The following is a 20,814-nucleotide window of genomic DNA, read 5'->3' as shown; positions in this document are numbered from 1 at the left end:
ATTCCCACACGTGACTTTGTGCTTAACTGGAACAAGAACACCCTAGTTAAACATTTCTAGGAGGGAGGAGATAGGATTATGCTGAAGTCTACTTTGAAGTTAAGAGGTTAAAACACTTTCTTCACAGTGACTGAAGTTGATTTTAATTTTAAATCTTGGTATTAGAATTATACAATATTTTTTTTACTAGAATAATATACAATTTTAAAGCTGTGAAGTACAGTATAACAAATAAGAGTACAGACTTGACTGAGCGTGTCTGGCTCAATTTCATCACTCACGCACTTTGTGATTTTGAGCAAGTTACTGATCCTTTCTGTGTTCTCTCCTATGTAAACTGGGGATTACAACACCTCTTAGGATTGTTGGGAGGATTAAATGAAATAATACATTTATTATCTTTTTGCATGTAAAGCGCTTACAATCATGCCTAGCTTACAGCAAATGTTATTAGCTAATATTTTAAATCTTCCTATAGAACATCATGCCTTTATACTACCTGACATCTTGTTAAAAGCCTAATAATTATAGGTGCTTTGCAAATGAGCAAGTGGACTAAGCATAATTAGAGCCAAATACCTGTGTCAAAATATTTATTATTTGGCAGAGGCTCCAACCGGCAAAACAAGGCATGAAATTTGCCCCAAAACTGATTTCAAACAGCCTTATATGCTCAATGCCTCAAAATAATTCTGAAGACTAACAAACACGCCATACACGTTATGAATATTTACTACAAGCCTTTATGAACAGTTTCTATTTCTCTTAGAATGAAACACTGAATGGAATTACTGGGTCATATGGTAAATTGCTTAGCTTCTTAAGAAACTACTGGGCCACTTTCCAAAGTGGTTGCATCATTGTACATTCCGATAAGCAGTGTATTAGGGCTCCATTTTCTCCACATCCTTATCAACACCATCTTTGTCTTTATTATAGTCATCCTAGTGGCTGTGAAGTGGTACCTAGTTTTGGTTTTAACTTTCATTTCCTTACTGACTAGTAATGTTGAGCATCTTTTCAAATGCTAAGCCATTTGGATATCTTCTTGGCTGAAATGTCTATTCAAATGTCTGCCCACTTAAAAATTGAGTTGTCTTACTTTTGAGTTTTAAGAAGTCTTTATGTAATCGGGGTAAAAGTCCCATATCAAGTATGGCTTGAAAATATTTTATCTCAGTCGGTGGTTTGTAAATTCATTTTCTTAGTGGTTTTTTTTTCTATTATGTAAGGTGTACATTGTTCAGGTCCACTTTATAGCAAAGCCAGCTTTAGAAGAATAAAGACTTTAAGTCCAGTGGTTAAGAAGCCACCTGCCAACGCAGGGGACATGGATTCGATTCCTGGTCCGGGAAGATTCCATATGCAACTAAGTCTGTGCACCACAACTACTGAACCAGCATTCTAGAGCCCACAAGCCACAACTACTGAGTCCATATGACACACCTACTGAACTCTCTCACCCTAGAGCCCATGCTCCGCAACAAGAGAAGCCGCCGCAATGAGAAGCCCTCACACCACAATGAAGAGTAGTCCCCGCTCACCACAACTACAGAAAGCCCATGCACAGCAAGGAAGAGACAGCGCAGTCAAAAATAAAAAAGTAAATCTTAAAAAAGACTAGACTTCCAAAAAACCCACAAATGTCACACATTTTCTCTTTCATTGTTGAGAATGTAACAAAAAGTGGAGATGAGGGTCACATTTGTTGGTAAGGATCTGTTACGATTTACTGTCACCCAAAAAGACAGCCAATGATTCACATAGGATCAGAAAGTCCCCAATCCAGGTTTATCGTCACTGATCTCTCCAAATGAAGGGAAAAACATACTGCAAATTTCTATCAGCCACAAAGTCACAGTCTCCTAATCAAATACGAGGGATGTTACTAGACAACTGCTAATACAAACATGTACACATGAATCAGATCACCGTACAAAAGAATAAAAGTTGATCAGTGATTATCCCTCAGTCACTTACCATCTGACACGGGTTCTTGATAGGAAGGGAGAGGCATGGTGTTAAATGCATTTACTCCTAAGGCCATATTTCAGAGGCCATAATCCAGGTTTGGAGAAGGAAATGGCAACACACTCCAATATTCTTGCCTTGAAAATTCCATGGACAGAAGCCTGGCGGGCTATGATCCAGGAGGTTGTGAAAGGGTGGGACACAACTTAGCGACGGAACAACAACAACAATCCAGGTTTGGCCTTGGAGTGCACCAAACTTTCAGCTGTACAGCAGTGGCTTAAGGTTTCAAGGGTTTCCCTGGTGGCTCAGACGGTTAAGAACCCGCCTGCAATGCAGGAGAACCGGTTCAATCCCTGGGTCGGGATGATCCTCTGGAGAAGGGAATGGCTACCCCCTCTAGTACTCTTGCCTGGAGAATACCATGGACAGAGGAGCCTGGTGGGTTACAGTCCATGGGGTCACAAAGAGTGGGACACAACTGAGCGACTAACTCTTTCTAAGGTTTCAAACCAATTTTTAAAATAAGAAAATGTTCTAGAAATAAAAGGGCAATAATCTGATCTGTGCCAAATCTTTAGAGAAAGACACCCAGGACTAGGAATAATGATGATCCCAGCAGGTATCAGTCCCTCAGCAGGGACCATTCACTGCATTAAGCGCTCTGTGAGCACCATCTCAAGTCTCACAGACACTCCAGGAAGGCCAGGACATTGCTTCCCTCATTTTACAGATGAGAACACTGAGACTCTGAGAGATCAAAGGCAACTTGCCCAAGGTCACATGGCCAGGATTTTGAACACAGTTCTGTCTGATACCAGGTTATCTATATTGTGCACTCGGTGCAACTTTTGACACTGAATGGCAACAATGGCTCTTCTTACAGAGGCAGAGGAAAAAAATACTCTTAGCTCCCACCATGTCAGAGGATCACGGATGTGTGGGGCAGCAAGAGAAAGAGAAGAGGAGGAAGACGAGAGAGGGTTCTCACAGCTCTTCCACCCCTTCTCTCCATCTTGATATTAGAATCCAATCCAAGTGGTCACAAACAACCAAGCTGTATATTCCAGGAATAAAAGTGCTTTGAGTCAGAGCCTTATTGCCTTTTCTTTATCCAAGATACTCAAAGTTAATTTCCCGAGGAAGGAGTTTATTCTGCAGAGGCAGAGGGACAATGTCAGGTGGCCCCAGCTTTCTATAGCGGCAAAGCTGTCAAAATAAAAAAACTCGAAACGGGGCCAAACTAGGCCATGACCCTTTCCAGGGAGCCCACACCGCTTTAAGCTACTAGACATTCAAACTACTTAGGAAAAGGCAAGTTCTAACAAATCTCTGAACTCCTGATACTGATCAGGTAGAATTCTATTACAGAAAATCTTTTTCTTTAAAACTTGAAGATTTGTAATGTGTCATGGAGTTCAAGTTATTTCAATATACACAATATTTATGGAACTAGGGATCAGGAAGTGGAAAGCTCCTGTCTTAAATATCTGAGGGAGAGAAATGTTGTGAAAAGGAAACGCTCTTCCCCACGTTCTGATGCTAGATTGGCTAAAGGTAGAGGAAGCCTCACAAGTGCACCTTGGGACCCCTTCTAATTTCCTCCCACAACCAGTAAAACTACAAAAATATTCACTTAAATAAAAACCTGCTTTGAAAAATGTGTTTATCAAAGCAAGTAAAAAAGGTGCCAGCTTCTAGGCTATTTTTCCTAAGAACATTACAGGATGGTAGAAAGGTAAAAATATCCTAGAAAAATGAAATTAAGAATTAATGAACATAAATTGTTAGAGGAGGTTCCAGAGTCAGACTCAGATGAGAACTGTGGCTTTGCGAAGAGACTTTGAAAAAGAGACTTTAATCTCTTTCTGCCTCAGTGTCCTCATCTTTAAAATGGAAATAATACTTGATTACTGTGATAACTCAATGACAGATTCACAAACATTCTGAGCACAGTGAATGGCACATGATAATGCTCAATAATAAAGGTTCTTACCATCATTATCACTATTACTACTCATCTAACTATAGAGAATACCCCAAACCATCATGGATAGATCATTTGTGGGGACAGAATCCAGGAGAAACTGAAAGAAACACATCACAACATGATTACATTTACTGGTATGATAACAAGACTAGACTAGATTTCTACAATCTTTTGGTATTGTGCCCAACACCCACACAAGATCAATCTATCTGCAGCTCTAAATGTGCTCAAGGGCACAGTGGGGCTGGGGGCAGCAAAAAGGCACTACAAGCAAAATACTCATGTGAACCACACTGGAGGACTAACCCTAGCCAAAGGGAAGTGGATTCTACCTCTCCAATCATTTCTGCCTTTTTTGAACCTACCCCTAACCCCATTTATCTTAAAGGCAATGCGTTAGTTCTTTTAAAGAGCTCTTGGGGCTTCCCTGGCTGTCCAGTGGTTAGGTCTCTGTGCTTCCACTGCAGGAGGCAACAGTTTAATCCCTGGTCGGAGAACTAAGATCCTGCAAGCCATAGACAGTAGCAAAAACAAATCTTTCTGTTTTCCAAACTTTGCATTGTCAATTGAGCTTCTGTGGAAAACACAGCTTCCCAATTGTGGCTGTAACTGTCTACTCTCTAATCCTCTGCCATCTTCCCCTGCTTCATGGCTAAACTAAAACAATCATGGTTGTCGTATTCCTCCTCTCTGCTATATGCTGGCTTTTCCGGCCTCCTTTATAAGGTCAAGTCTTGTGACCCAAGACAGACGGGTAAAACACAAGAAACCTTCTGAAGACTTGTCTGGGAAAGGTTCTCTTCTGCTGATGAAAAGAAAAGGCATTTGAGAAGAGAGTCCCTTTTTGGTCAGGCTCTATGTCTTGCTCCCCTCCTATGTCCTTGAGTGAAATCATGATGCCTGGACTTGCAGCAATGGCGCTATGTGCACATGGGGCAAAAGTGAACAGAGCACAGAGTACTGTGCAGCCAAAGAATGGGAAGGGGCTGGGTTACTGGTGAGCCCACTCTCGGTCTTCACGTTTGGTGAGAGAGGTAAATGTCTTAATTGCTTGAGCCACTGCAATCTGGGTATCCAGTGACATATAGCCAAGAGCCTTCCTAAATAATTTAATAACAAATTTCCCAAAGTGGAAGAGTATGCAGGGTTTCCCAAGCTCATGTGACTTCTTACGTGTGTGTTTGTATGTGTAATAAATGAACATTTTTATTGCTTAAACCCTTTTGTATGGGTAGCTCAAAACATTAGTTGACACAATAGTACAAAATAAAAGCAAGCCAAAAAAAAAAAAAAAACCAAACCCTTCCTCTGCAGAGCACAATTTTGCAAATACAATCCAAAGTGTTTTTCAGATTGAGGTTATATGTCATTTATAGGTAAAATTCTAGAAGATGTGAGAAGTCACATGATAAAGCTCCAGATTTGTTTTTGCCCAGATTAATTAAAAGTGAATCTATAATGGAACAGAACACAAAAATCACATATCTTTTAAAAATAAAAGAGAATTCAAAGAACTTTTAGCTTGGGTGTGGAATGGGGGGAAGCCGCCCACTGAGTAATTCTGTCACTCTGTTTATATTTAACCATCTTCACGACTGGTTCACATTTGACAGATATTTATTAAACGGTCATTATGAGACAGGCAAAGGCTCAGCACTGAGGATGCAAAGGTCATCACGACAGACATGAGCACATAGTAACACAAATATTATGACAGAGAAAGTGCAGGGCTCTATGGGAACACAGAGCAGTGGAAATAAACCCACTCTAGAGGAATGGATAAGAGCTCCCAGTGGATGTGGCAATTAATCTAAGACCTAAAGAATGAAAAGGACTTTGCCTAGAAAAGTTCTGGGGTGGAATGGGGTTATGGGATTGAGAGGAATATTTCAGGCAGAGAAAGAAGCATATGCCAGGTTTGGGGAGCTATAAAGGGGAGCCTTATTCAGTGAGGCATTTATGCTGAGTGCAAGGTAGATCACCGAAGGGCTGTTTGCAAAGCACAGACTGAGTCTTTTAAAAAGCACACTGTGGCTGTGGAATGCAAACAATGGAGGGATGGTGGCATGAATCCAGCTCTGGGCGAGTTCAAGGTGGTGGTACAAGGGCGTGGCAACGAGTGAGGACAAAAGCTGTTCCATCATGGGGAGAAGACTGGGGATTGGGCAGATGGGGAGTACAGTGAGGAAAAGGGCAAGGAGGGCTTCCAGGTTTACTGTGGAGCAACTGGGTGGATGGAGGGGCCTTTTACTAAGGAGGGAATAGACCCTGGAGAAGGAACGGTTTGAAACAGAATATCTGGATATGAAGGTAATCTGTGAAACCTCCAAGAGCTGTTCAAGTCACATGACCATGATGACATTCAGAAGTCAATGAAAAATGGCATCGTGCGTGCGTGCTAAGTCGCTTCAATCATGTCTGACTCTTTGCGACCCCATGGACTGACTGTAGCCCCCCCAGGTACCTCTGTCCATGGATTATCCAGGCAAGAATACCAGAGTGGGTTGCTGTGCCCTTCTCCAAGACATCTTCCTGACCTAGGGATTGAACCTGAGTCTCTTATGTCTCCTGCATTAGCAGGTGGGTTCTTTACCATTAGCGCCACCTGGGAAGCTCATGAAAAATGGCATCAATGTTAACAAAACAAGCAAACATGTGTTCTAGAATTGGCTAAGACATTACAGCACACTTCTTCATTCTATGTTTAAGTGAGGCAGTGGTGATGGGCCAAGCAGTACAAGAGACTGAACTCTGACCCAAAAAATATGCTGAAACCTAAACTCCTGGTTCTGTGCACGTGACCTGATTTGGAAATTGGGTCTTTGCAGATGGAATCTGTTAAGATGAGACCATTCTGGATTAGAGTGGGCCTGGAACCCAGTAACTGGTGTTCTTACAAGGAGAGGGAGATTTTAAGACACACAGACACATAGGAGAGAAGAAAGCCAGTTGAAAGTGAAGGCAGAGATTGGAGCCACAAGCAAACGAGCCCAGGGAGCCACCAGGAGCAGACGCAAGGAAGGATTCGCTCCCGGATCCTTTGGAGGTGTGTGGCCCTTCCAGCTTCCTGATTTCAGAATGTTGCCTGCAGGACCATCAGAGACTAAATGCCTATTTTAAGCCACCCAGTTTACGGTACTTTGCTACAGCAGCTGTGGAAACTATTACAGGGAGGAAGACTTTGTTTTAGCTTCAAAAGAAATTGGAAAGGAAGGCCTAAGGTAGCTATAAGGCAATGAATGAGACTGGTAAGACCATTGCAAACTAAGTGTTTGGGGAGTCTGGCCCAAATACTTAGGTCTTGAATTCAGTTTTTATATTTCAAAACTGAGGGCAACAGTACTTAATCCTTAAGGTTGCACATGAGGGTATAGTCTGTGCACTGTCATGGATAATTAATTATAAATATGCTATCACAAGGCACAAATTAGATATTACATATATTTATATAGATTATTCAGTAATCTATGAACACAACATGGCAATCCCTTCCTCTTTTATCATATTACTGTTATTGCCGTGTCAGGTCTGACAGATCTGTATACACTCATTCCTCTGAAGGCACAGCTGGTTGACAGTCTGCCATTATTCTAGCACAGTGATTCTCAACTGGGAGACATATGACAACATCTAGAGACATTGTTGGTTGTCACAAGTGGGAAGGAGGTCCTACTAGCAAGCAGTAGGCAGAGTCCAGGGAGGCTGCTAGAACATCCTACACAGAATAGGCACCCTCCTGCAACAAAGAACTGTCCAGCCTCAACTGTGCTTCTAGAACTCTGCTCTGGAACCACTCGACAACCTGTGGCCAAGCTTGAGGTACCAAGAATACGCTTTCTTACCACAGCAGTCAAACTGCTCACATATTCTTCTGAAATGTGATACAACAGACTATTAATACAGTGACCCACAAGCAGCCCAGAGTTACTGGAAACTTTTCTTTTTCTTGATATCCTAAAAAAGAGTGAGAATTCCTGTCCTAGAAGCAGCTAATGACGGCGCTCTGAAAGCACCAGCGGTGATACACATACCCACACTGCAGAGCCGAGGCGGCCACACACCCCACCCACCAGCATAAACCCTCTACCAGGCTGGACTGGAGGAGGAGCAGCAACTGTCCTCCCCAACAGTCCCTCGCAGTAGCTGGGAAGCCTCCCTGAAGCTGAGAAACCACTGGAGATCCAGCAGCTGAGCTCTCTGACTGAACCCTGGAATTATATATTCAGCAGTGGGTGGCTGGATCAGTCCCACAGTGCTGGCACAGGTAGTCAGTTATCTTTTATCTGGACCTAGTAGCCAAGCCTGAAATACTGCCTCATTCAAAGCTGCTGTATCTTCTCTGTGGCCGCCTCTGGCATGCGAAGCATTTGTAGTTGCCTCCTTGTAGGTATAATGTAAATACGGCTGCGCATACTGTACATTTTTAACCAAGCCTGTTTATCAAGCCTCTGTGGTCTGCTTGTCTCCCTCACCACGTATTCAGGTCATAAACAACTTGAACCTCCAGTGCTATTCTTGGAGTCAAGAGCACCTTAGCAATAGGATGAGCTAATTGTTAAGGGCAAGAAAACCCCAGTTTTGGTAAAGGCCAAGTTAGGCACTCAGGGTTGCCCTCTCTGCTGAAGCTGTATGATTTTCTTTTATTGTCAATGAAGTTCAAACATATCTAAGGAAATAAATGTGGGACAGCTCACAGTGCAACATTAAATGGCAAAATCTCCCATGGAGGGCAAAGCACACTGCCAAGTAGAACAGCACATAAGTTAATTCTAACTTTGAGACATCTGTATTTATTGGGTTCTAGGCAAGTTCAAGGATAAACGTTGTGCCATACTAGTTTAAATACCCTAAATGTTTTCATCACCATAATCAAAACTACATTTACATTTAAAATTGGCTTGGTACTGTCAATGTATCTTTTATCATCAAAATCAAAAGTTTAGTTAAAGCTTTTGGTCCATTGAGACAGAGCAAATATTTCAACAGATGGAAAATGTTAAAAGTCAAGAATTCTGGCATTTGAAGATTTATATATAATTACCCTCCTCTAAAAACAAAACATCATGAAGAAAGCCAAAGAAACATGCTATCTCATAGGAAACCAACAACAAAACACAAAAATACAAAAATGACAATTCCTCTCCAATCTGTAAAATAAAATTTACTGAGCCACTTGAACTTTTTAAACTGCCCCAGATAATAGAGATAATTTCTTCTTGAAGTTATGGGAACACTATTTTCCTAAGTATGAAAAATAATCATCAGCATCTTAATGTATTCATCATAGACACATGGCTTTTCAGGGCAGACCACACAAAATTTTCACGTCACATTGACAACCAAGCGGCTGAAGTAATTCATAATACAGTCTTATTTGAAGGAGCAGAAAGAAAAGCTCAACCTCTGTTTCAATTCAGTCTGAAAAAGGAGAATTCAAATAAATATTTCATGCTAATTTGGACATTAATTTTGTATCTTCATAGAAGCCTGTTTCCATGAATTGATTCCCTTTGGGCAGTAGTGAGACTGACTTTCTTCCCGAAACAGGGGAGTACTGGAGCATTGCTAACGTCCACCCCATCACAGGGTAACTTTTTTGGACTAACAATTTTTAAGAACACTGGATTTTAAATTAAGCTACAAGAAGCACTAGAGTTGCACTTCAGCTTGTTCTCAATCAGAGTGACTTTTATCTGTTTCATACAAAGGTCCTACAGCAAAAGGGTGAAAAATGCTGACGGAGAATAATACCATTGAATAATACCACTGCCTCCCTATGGATATCAAGAGAATCCAAGGACATAAACGCATGAAATGCTTAGCACAGAGGTTTGCAGGCTATTAAAGCTCAGCAGCGGTTGGCTAGAATGATGATGCCGGTAACAACTCGAATCTTTGCTGCAGAGGTAATTTAAAGAAAATGAAGCACAGATGTTCATATGATTCCCTGTGAAGAAATTTTACACTTAACATCTCAAAAGCTTTTAAAAGATGATCACCTCCAATAGTTGCTTGCACCACAGAGTTTTAAAACTGGATGTACAGAGGGCAATGACATAAAAAGGCTTACCTCTTCTTCTTGGTGATAATGAGCACATCATTAAAAAGGAAGAAGTAGACTTGTTGTTTGGATGTCCTTTTTGAGAAAAGCACCGTGTCTTCCACGTAGGCTGTCAACTCACCTCTTTTTACCAACCACCGGGAAGAAGAGACGAGAGGAAAAGGCTACAAAGAGAGAAACACTCAGTACCCAAAGCCAAAGTCAAGTCTTTTTAGGATTATTGAAAGTAAAGTATAAAACTTACATTCAGACAAATGATACGCCATTATTTTATAATAGTTCATATAATAGGTACATGATGGTAAAAACATAATTAGAGGAGAACACCTTCTTCAAGAGAAAACCAAAAGGAACAACTTATTTTCCAATAGAAAAAAGCTATTAATATTAATTTGTCTATATAAAAACTAAAGCTCAGTCAGAAAATGTTACTGTGTCAACCAGAAATTGTTATCCTTCCATTAACTCTCAACTTTTTGAAAAAAAAAGACTGATGAGGAGTCGCTTAAAACTGAAAAACCTCAAAATGAAATCTGTGGGTATCAACTGCAGCCATTTCAGATACCACAAACGAGAATCTAAATATACCAAAAAATATTGATAACTGTACTTAAAAAGAGACAAATATAAAATAAGAGATAAATATAAAGGTCTGCATTCAATTTGTGAATTAAAAAGACTTTATTCAAAAGGAAAGAAAAAAAATCCCTGCAAATGTATGTTATGTCTATTGATTATCTACTTAGCAGTATTCTGGAGAACACCTATTCTTAAAAGTTTATGGTAGTTTCCCCTCATGGAAGTTAGTCCCTGAAAGCATCGTGCCACTTTCTGGTTGTGAAAATGAACTTCTTCCAGAATAATCCATTTTAATCTCATAGAAAAGGCTATATTCAAGGAATTACATATTGCCTTTTCTTTATTCAGTTTAGTTTCCAACTGGAAAACTCTCAAAACCTCAGAATAATCCTTACGCTTGAGAGTTCCTTTTTTTTTTAAATTACCAGAAATGCTTACTGCCAAAAATCTGATTTAAAACACGACATCCATAATATAAGCAAAAGTTCTTGGACACACAAAAGATAACTCTAGTAAGTGTGGTGCAACCAAATGTCATCCATTTCAGAGAATAATGATTAAAAATAGCCAAAGGAAATTGAGGATATAAAGGAGGAAATTCGAAGGCTAAGAAAGGATTTCATTTTTTTCATTTTTTTTTTTTTAATTTATAAAGGACATTTCTAAGAAGTCTGCTCACCAATATATACTTTTTTGGTTGGCCAAAAAGTTCCTTCAGTTTTTAAGTAAAAATAAAAGACACATTTTTCATTTTCATCAAGAACTTTACTGAACAGAATATTCACCATTTTGTTCCACTATCATCTGTCATTTTTCAGGCAACTTCATAAATTCATCTTCCCAAAACTTTTAATCTTTTTAGGCAAAGAACTGTTTCAAGTGCCTTTTACAGTCTTCCAGAGAACTGAAATTGTTTTTCCATTAAGAGAATTTTGTAAAGAATGGAATAGATGGAAATTCAAAGGTGCAATGTCTAGTGAATACGGCAGATGAATCAGAACCTCCCAGCCAAGCTCTAACAGTTTTTGCCTGGTCATCAAAGAAAGAGATGGTCTTGCGTCATCCTGATGAAAGATTATGTGCTTTCTGTTGACTAATTCTGGGCACTCTGTGTGGAGTGCAGCTTTCAGTTGGTCTAACTGGGAGCAGTACTTGTTGGGATTAATCCTTTGGTTTTCTGGAAGGAGTGCATAAGAGAGGTGAGCCACTCCAATCCCACCATCCACACAACATCACCTTCTTTGAATGAAGACCAGCCTTTGGTCTAGTTGGCGGTGGTTCCTTTGTCCAGTGATCTCTTCCATCCGCATTATGTACAGTATTCACTTTCCATTGCCCATCACAAAAATGGGACATTTTCATTATGTTTAAGTAGAGAATTGCATGGGGAAAGACACTCAAGAAGGTTTTTTTTGTTTTAACTTACGTAGAACCCAAACATCAAAGCAATTAATATAGTCAAGCTGGTGTAAATGATTTCCAGTGCTTGATTTAGACATTTTGTGTATGTCAGTTTTCCCCCATGTGGTATAACACTGAGCGTTCTCAATTAATGTCTTGATTTGATCGCTATTAATTTCAACTGGTCTACCATCCAGCAAGAAACTTCACAGACCACATCTGATATATTCAATCAGTCACAGCTGCTGCTGCTGCTGCTAGGTCACTTCAGTCGTGTCCGACTCTGTGCGACCCCATAGATGTCAGCCCACCAGGCTCCGCCGTCCCTGGGATTCTCCAGGCAAGAACACTGGAGTGGGTTGCCATTTCCTTCTCCAGTGCATGAAAGGGAAAAGTGAAAGTGAAGTCGCTCAGTCGTGTCCGACTCTTAGCGACCCCATGGACTGCAGCCTACCAGGCTCCTCCATCCATGGGATTTTCCAGGCAAGAGTACTGGAGTGGGGTGCCATTGCCTTCTCCGATCAGTCACAGAACCTTCCCCATATACCGCACAAATCTTTCTCTCTTTTTTTGCATTTTAGTCACGCTTCTACCTTTCCTGAAGTAATAAAGCATAATATGCAGAAAATGTTGCTTTTTCTTCTATCTTCAATATTAAAGTGGCTACACAAAAATTCATCAATTTTGATGTTTTTTTTTTCTAAATGCACCCTGATGTGACAGCTGTCACAGTACAATCTAACAAAATTGTTTAGAATTAAGTTAAAGACAACTAAGCATTATTAGAGCTATCTTATGGAAAAAAACAAACGTTTTGGCCAATCCATATTTTCCTGAAGATTTAACAAAGGAAGATGAAAGATTATGGCTGATCTTAAAATTTCAAAAGTGTCTAATAAAAGTGTTCATATAGTTGTCAGCCTCCAAAGTCAAATCAGTCTATGGCTGAGACTTAAAAGGTGACAGAGAGGTTACTTCAATAATATAGGAGGACCCCCAGCAAACACGAGAGGTCACAAATAATCAGTCAGGTTAGGTCTTGCCACACAACTATAATTACAAGATAGCACTGCAATCATGCCATAGATTGTATAGGATGAACCAATGAGAGTATTATGTACGTGCCACCCTATGCCTATTCTTAGTTTAGAGGACAAGGAGAAAAAAAGTTTTTTAAACTCTTGTTCTTGAAATAGATTGAGTTTTTGTTTTTTTAGATTGAGTTTTATGGATACCTCATAATCCACTAGGCAAAAATGAATTTCTAATGTGTATCTAAAATTGACAGTGGCTTTCTCCTAAGAAGACATAGAGATGGCCAACAAGCACATGAAAAGATGCTCAACATCACTGATTATTAGAGAAATGCAAATCAAAACTACAACAAGGACTTCCCTGGTGGTACAGTGGATAGGAATCCATCTGCCAATGCAGGGGACACAGGTTCAATTCCTGATCTGGGAAGATTCCACATGCTGGGGAACAGCTGAGCCCATGCGCCACAACTACTGAGCCTGAGCTCTAGAGCTTGCCAGCTACAGCTACTGATACTGAGCCTGCGTGTTCCAACTACTGAGCTTGTGTGCCACAGCTACTAAAGCCCAGACTCCTAGCACCTGTGGTCTGCAACAAGAGAAGCCCAGGCACTGCAATGAAGGGTAGCTCCCACACACTGCAACTACAGAAAGCTCACACATGGCAAAGACGACCCAGAGCAGTCAAAGAGAAAGAAAGAAAAAAAACTACAATGAGGTGTTACCTCACACTGCTCAGAATGGCTGTCATCTAAATATATACAAACAGTAAATGCTGGAAAGGGTGTACAGGAAAGAGAATCCTTCTACACTGTTGGTGGGAATGAGACTGGTACAGCCACTATGGAGAACAGTACGGAGGTTCCTTAAAAAATAAAAATAGATCTGCCACATGAACCAGTAATCCCATTTTTAGGCGTATACCCTGAAGAAACCATAATTTGAAAGGATGCATGCACCCTGATGTTCACTGCAGCATTATTGACGATAGCCAGGACATGGAAGCAAGTTAAATGTCCATCGACCAAAGAATGGATAAAGAATATGTGGTACATATATACAATGGAATATTACTCAGCCAAAAATAGGAACGAAATAGTGCCATTTGTAGAAACATGGATGAACCTAGAGACTGTCATACAGGGTGAAATAAGTCAGAAAGAGAAAAACAAATACTGTATAATATCGCTTGTATGTGGAATCTAGAAAAATGATAGAGATGAACTTATTTGCAAAGCAGGAATAGAGACACAGACATAGAGAACAAACTTACAGTTACCAAGGGTTGAAGGGAGAGTGGGATGAACTGGGAGACTGAAGTTGACATATATACACTACTATGCATCAAATAGATAACTAATGAGAATCTCCTGTATAGCACAGGGAACGCTATTCAATACTCAATAACAAGAAGAGGGCATTATAAAAGAAGTGTGTGTGTTGTTTTTAGCAAGTACTCATCATCTTCTAAGAAGAATCATGGGTCATGTTTCTGCATTTAAAATGTTACAGTCAGGATGTCATAGTGGAATAGTTTACACTGATCTGCAAGTCAGGACATCTAGACCCTAGTCCTAATTCTGCCACCATAAGCCAAACGACCCTATTAGTGATTAATTATTCTCTGGGCTGTGTTTTCCTCATTTATAAAATAAAAGGGTGTATCAGTGACCCTCGAACCATATGACACAGTAGAGAATTATCTGCATAAAGCCATCATCACTCTAATTCCACTGCACAAACGAGGAACCTGTTCACTATGAAAAAATATGACCAGTCACTTTAAGCTGCTTAATTAAATTCAAGAGGCATAAAAAGAAATAAATTCACAACCATGAGCACTCACATCCATTAGGGATTCAAGTGTGAGCAACAAAGGACTTGACAATGGCCTAGCCTGGCCATTGTCATTTCCTTCTTTGTCTATCCTGTCATTTGCCCCTGAGCAGTAAGAGACATGCAGCAACATGCAGCTGCTGCTGCTGCTGCTGCTGCTGCTAAGTCGCTTTAGTCATGTCCGACTCTGTGCGACCCCGTAGACGGCAGCCCACCAGGCTCCTTCGTCCCTGGGATTCTCCAGGCAAGAATATTGGAGTGGGTTGCCATTTCCTTCTCCAGTGCATGAAAGTGAAAAGTGAAAGTGAAGTCGCTCAGTCGTGTCTGACTCTTCGCGACCCCATGGGCTGTAGCCTACCAGCCTCCTCCGTCCATGGGGTTTCCCAGGCAAGAGTACTGGAGTGGGGTGCCATTGCAGCACACAGGCAAAAAAAGAATTATGTAAGAAAAACAAATGTGAAAAGAATAATCCACTAATAATCCTTTTTGCCAACTGAGAAAGGAGTCCCCTGATTTGACTGAGGAGAAATACCCTAGTCCAGCTCATGGGATACCACTGTTCTGCAGGACACTTTGGCTCAGACAGTAAAGAGTCTGCCTACAATGCAGGAGACTCAGGTTCGATCCCTGGGTTGGGAAGATCCCTGGGAGAAGGAAATGGCCACCCACTCCAGTATTCTTGCCTAGAAAATTTCATGGACTGAGCGGCCCGCTGGGCTACAGTCCATACAGTCCATGGAACAAAGAGTTGGAGACGACTGAACAACTAACACTTTCACTTTTATTTTTTTGGAGAATACGAAAGAAATCTCCTTTCCAGTCTAAAAATTCTATCATTTTACTACATTTTCTCAAGTTCGGTCTCTTCCTAGGAGGAAAAAAAAAGTTCTAGTTAGATAATACCTAACTCAGTGGTTTAGAGAAAGGTCCCTTTATCTGGGATAAGCAAGAGCAGTATTACCCACAACAAAGTATCTGCTGCTCTGCCTGCCAGCCTCTGTGTAATCAATTTATGGCCCTGCTTTGACAAGCGAATTCCTCCACACTTTGTTACTCTCCACTATCTCCCTATTCTCTGAAGAGTTCAACAAAAGCAGTAATAAATCTGTTTATGAAGAAGTACGAGAGAGTACCTTAATTTTAAATTCCAGCTGGGAGTTAATTGTGTACATCATTTCTGTCCTTTCCATCTTCCGGGCTCCTTCATTGCAGAGTCGCACCAACTGGAAACAGAGAATAATCAGGGAGGGTTAAGAGGTGAAGGAGAGAAACCTCACTTTCAAATGCAGATCTTGCAGGAAATAATTAGCACTTTGGAAAACTCCAGACAGTTTAAGAATTTACAGCTTCACACAGTCAAGACTCGATACCCAGTTGGAAGTGGTGTCATTGGGATGTGCAGACAGAGGAAGAATGTCCTGAGAATTTTCAGGGACAGAGCTCGTGGTATGTGTGTTACCACATGACACGCTTCACATACGCAAGGTGGGTTCATTGTGTGGTCCAATCTGTCTGTTCTGCCCGTGCTCCTTTCCTTCACCCATGGAACCCCAGCAACCTCAGGACAGGCTGCACCTCTCTCTCCTTCAAATCAGATCAGCTGAGGGCAGAATACCGGACTTCAAAGGCAAATCCTCAGCTGAATGCTACGCTCAAAGCATGTGACGGGTAACCTGGATGCTGGAAGACGACCACCTTCTGCTGGAACCTAATAGTCAGTGATTCTTCAAGCTGAGGGGAATACAGTTTAATTAGCACTACTGAGTTATTTACAAACAGATGGACTAATAGTCCTTGGATGAGTAGCTGTGATACTGTGATTTATAATAAAACAGATATTTTATCTTTTATCCATGGTTTCTGGCACATGGCTCCTAAAACCCTTGTAATTTCCTATATAAGAGCCTTTGGGGCATCTTTGGCTATAATTTTGTATTGTTATCAGTTCCTGAAATAGCTCCAGGACATAAAAGTGAACTGGGTATCTTCTGTTATTCATAACAAGCCGCTTTCAATCTTGTGTGAATTTATATTAATGAGGCAACTTTTGGAAAGCCCCTAAAGATGGGGTTGGTTGCCAGGGGAACCATTCAAATAATTAGAGAAAAGACTGGAACTTTCAGGCCTACCACCTGACCTCCAGGGAGGGGAAGAAGGGCTAGATATGACTTGATCACTACTGAGCAGTGGTTTAATAAATCATGCCCATGTAAAGAAGCCTCCATAAAAACCGCTGAATTTCGGAATGGGAGAATTTCCGGGTTGGTAAGAAGATGGCATCTCAAACTCTGAGGATAGGACATCCGGAGCTTGGGACCCTTCTGGACCTCACCCTATCTCTTCCTTTGGCTGTTCACTCATATTCTTTAGCATCCTTTGTAACAAACCGCTAATCTAGTAAATAAACTGTTTTCCTGAGTTCTATGAGCCCCTCGAGCAAATTAATCAAACCTAAGTGGGGGGCAGGTGGTGGGAACTTCTGATTTATAGCCAGTGGGTCAGAAGCACAGGTAACAACCTGGACTTGTGAAGAGTAACTAGAGTGAAGTCTGGGGTGTGGCCTGGTGGGCCTGAGCCCTTATCCTGTGGGATGGGCTACCTCCAGGCGGAGTGAAAACTGAACTGAATCGAGTAAGCCATGTGGGCTTCCCAGGTGGCACTAGTGGTAAAGAACCTGCCTGCCAATGCAGGCAGACATAAGAGACACGCATTGGATCCCTGAGTTGGGAAGATCCCCTGGAGGAGGTCATGACAACCCACTCCAGTATTCCTGCCTGGAGAATCCATGGACAGAGGAGCCTGGTGGGCCACACAGTCCATGGGGCCACACAGAGTCAGACACCAATGAACTGATTTAGCACACACACATGCACAAGCCTAGCTGGTAGGGCAGAGTTGCTCAGTGTGGGGAAAGCCCGCACTCATTTGGTGACCACAAGTGTCAGAAGTGAAGCATTCTGTGGGTAGAGTATTGAGCACAGAGGATCCACCCAAGAGTTTCTCCTTTATATTGTACCTAATATATAATTATTAGTTTGCTGGCCTAAACCAAAAGAAATTTTGTATTGTTAATTTCTCATTAACTGAAAAATCTGTAAAACATGCCCATAACAAGGATCATTGGCCATAAATACAGTGTGATTGTTAAAAACAGAAGCTAGAAATTCTGATTATATTTACTTTAATATTGGTGCTTTATTAAGTAGCTCCTACTATAAAAAGAAATGTTAACACATAAGTAAACAAAACAGGCCATAAAAGGCTCTGACCTAATCCTACTTCATGGAGGTAACTGGAAACAAGATGGGTTACACACTTCCTCTTTCTTTCCCATGATTATATGAACATATAAGTACATACATATAATGTGTAAAAATTCTTTTATTTTTGTAAATGGATCACTCAATGCTTGTCTGTGACTTAATTTTTTCACTTGACAATATTTCTCCTTATAAATATTAACATTCACTAAAAACAAGTTTATTTTGTACCTGCTATGTGTCAGGTGCTACAGTTGCAACATTTAAGAGATATGCAATCCCTATTGTCATAAAAGAAGGGCAGACACAATAATCAGAGACTGAAATCGTAATGAAAAAACTGGGGGGCGGGGGTCCAGGGAGGAAGAAGGTGGGGAGAGAGTCAGGGGCCTCTCCTTAGAGTTCCTCTGAGCTGCACCGAAGGAACAAAGGTAGTTGTAGCACACAGTCAAGGGACAGCACTGGTCCAGGCAGAGTGAACATCAGAAGCAGATTGCTGTGTGCCTGAGAAAGTAAGATCCTGACACAGGAAAATGGCACAAGAGGAAACTGAAGGACCAGGCCAGGGTCAAAGTCTGCAGGTTCTTTTGGCATGTGGGTTGTATTCTAAGTGCAAAGAGAAGCCACCAGTAGGCTTTCAGCAAAGCAGTGACAGGATGCAATATACGCTGTGAGCACATGTGCTTTCACAGTGTACCTATTCCATCCCCAATTGATGGACGCTTGGACGATTTCCAATCACTTAACAGATATTCTGAGCTTAAAGGGTATGCCTATCTTCAGTTCCAGCATATCTTTAGGTCCCAGTGGTATGAAGAGTTTACTGCTGCAGGGACTGATGGTCCACCTGATCAAAGCTAGGAGCCGAGGGACTTCCCTGGTGGTCCAAAGAATCTGCCTTCCAATGCAGGGGACACAGGTCCGACCCCTAGTCGGGCAACTAAGACCCTATATGCCTTGGGGCAACTAGAGTGCCCCGCTCACAGTAACTACTGAGCCCGCACACCACAACTAGAGATGCCCATGTGCTGCAACGAGGAAAGCCTGCACACCTCAAAAAAGACCCAGCACAGCCAAAACAAAACAACTCAGCAAACAACTCAGAAAGCTCAGAGCCAAAAACATCCTGGCTGGGCTTAGGGGCAACCTGCAGTTAAAATATCCTAAAAGGATTCAGACAGATAAATAGCTGTGCTGCTTGGGACATTTTTAAGATTTCTTTTATTCGTAGTTCCCAAATCTGTGCTCCCAGACTGCTGACGTGGTCTGTTCCCCAAGCTCTACCTCCAGCTACCTGGATGGTATCTCTTCTCAGATGTACCACTGCCGTCTGAAACTCAAAATGGGAATGCCCAAACCTGAACACCACCTTCATCTCTCCCTGTCCCAGCCCTGTGTTCTCTATGTCAGTGACTGACCCCAGCATAATCCATTTCCCCAAGTCAAAAAGCTAGGCCCTCACCACTCAGGCACCTCCCTCTTCTTTTGTCCTCTGTCCAAACAGTTCATAGTATCTCCTTAATGCTGTGTCCTCCAGAAAAACATGTTCAGTCTTTACAAGCTCAAATCTGGTCATGAAACTCCTCAGCTTGAAATCTTTAAAACGCTCCTTGAAGCTTCCAGAATTAAATCTCACCAAGACCAGGATCTGGCACCTACTTACCCGATCCTAACCTCCTACTTCTCCTATCTTAGGCCTCAGTGCTACTGAATTTCTGGCCAAAAGCCCTCCCTCTGCCATGTCCTTCACACTTTTGCATGTGTTTCCCTCCACCTGAATGCCCTTCACCCCACTCTGTCCAACTGACTCCTTCTTATTTATACCACTCTATTTGTCTTTCAGATCTCATCTTGGGTATTACTTTTCTTAAAAGACTGGAGAACAGAGACTGAAATGTCCATGTCTGTTAGTTACGTGCCTGGCCCAGTGCCTAAGACACAAGGAATACTCAGCAAATAGCAAATGTTAACGTGTAAACTTTAAGAATTCTTAAAGAGCTGGGAATACCAGATCACCTTACCTGCCTCCTGGAAAACCTGTATGCGGGTCAAGAAGCAACAGTTAGAACTGGACATGGAACAACAGACTGGTTGGAAATCAGGAAAGCAGTATGTCAAGGCTGTATATTCTCACCTTGTTTATTTAACTTATATGCAGAGTACATCATGTGAAATGCCAGGATGGATGAAGCACAAGCTGGAATCAAGATTGCAGGGAGAAATATCAATACCTCAGATATGCAGATAACAGCACCCTAATGGCAGAAAGTGAAGAGGAACCAAAGAGCCTCTTAATGAAGGTGAAAGAAGAGAATGAAAAAACTAGCTTGAAACTCAACATTCAAAAAACTAAGATTATGGCATCCAGTCCCATCACTTCATGGCAAATAGTTGGGGAAAAAGTGAAAACAATGACAGACTATTTTCTTGGGCTCCAAAATCACTGCAGATGGTGACTGCAGCCATGAAATGAATGAGACACTTTCTCCTTGGAAGAAAAGCTATGACAAACCTAGACAGTGTATTAAAAGCAGAAATGTCACTTTGCTGACAAAGGTTTGTCTAGTCAAAGCTATACTTTTTCCAGTATCATGTACGGATGTGAGAGTTGGACCATGAAGAAGGCTGAGCACCAAAGAATTGATGCTTTTGAACTGTGATGCTGGAGAAGACTCGTGAGAG

The 20,814-nt window shown here is 41.4% G+C and overlaps 1 protein-coding gene across 4 annotated transcripts in view; it reads right to left on the bottom strand.

Annotated features, from left to right (window-relative positions):
• The window catches only part of ARHGEF26 (Rho guanine nucleotide exchange factor 26), a 134,716-nt gene that overhangs the window by 27,202 nt on the left and 86,700 nt on the right, over positions 1-20,814 (bottom strand). For all 4 annotated transcript variants that reach the window (XR_014066229.1, XM_081532059.1, XM_081532069.1 and 1 more), the window contains exons 10-11: positions 16,006-16,095; positions 10,032-10,186 (exon numbers count right to left, since the gene is read on the bottom strand). Coding sequence is in view for 3 of the 4 variants with exons in the window: in XM_081532059.1 (XP_081388185.1) it covers positions 10,032-10,186; positions 16,006-16,095 (245 nt within the window). In the remaining variant the exon portion in view is untranslated. The remainder of the gene's footprint in view (positions 1-10,031; positions 10,187-16,005; positions 16,096-20,814) is intronic.

Source organism: Giraffa tippelskirchi, chromosome 2, assembly GCF_054371585.1.
Source record: "Giraffa tippelskirchi isolate mGirTip1 chromosome 2, T2T-mGirTip1v1.2.pri, whole genome shotgun sequence".
In the NCBI taxonomy this organism is placed as follows: domain Eukaryota; kingdom Metazoa; phylum Chordata; class Mammalia; order Artiodactyla; family Giraffidae; genus Giraffa; species Giraffa tippelskirchi.
Note: the sequence above shows the minus strand (reverse complement) of the source record. Positions and strands in the feature narration are given on the sequence as shown.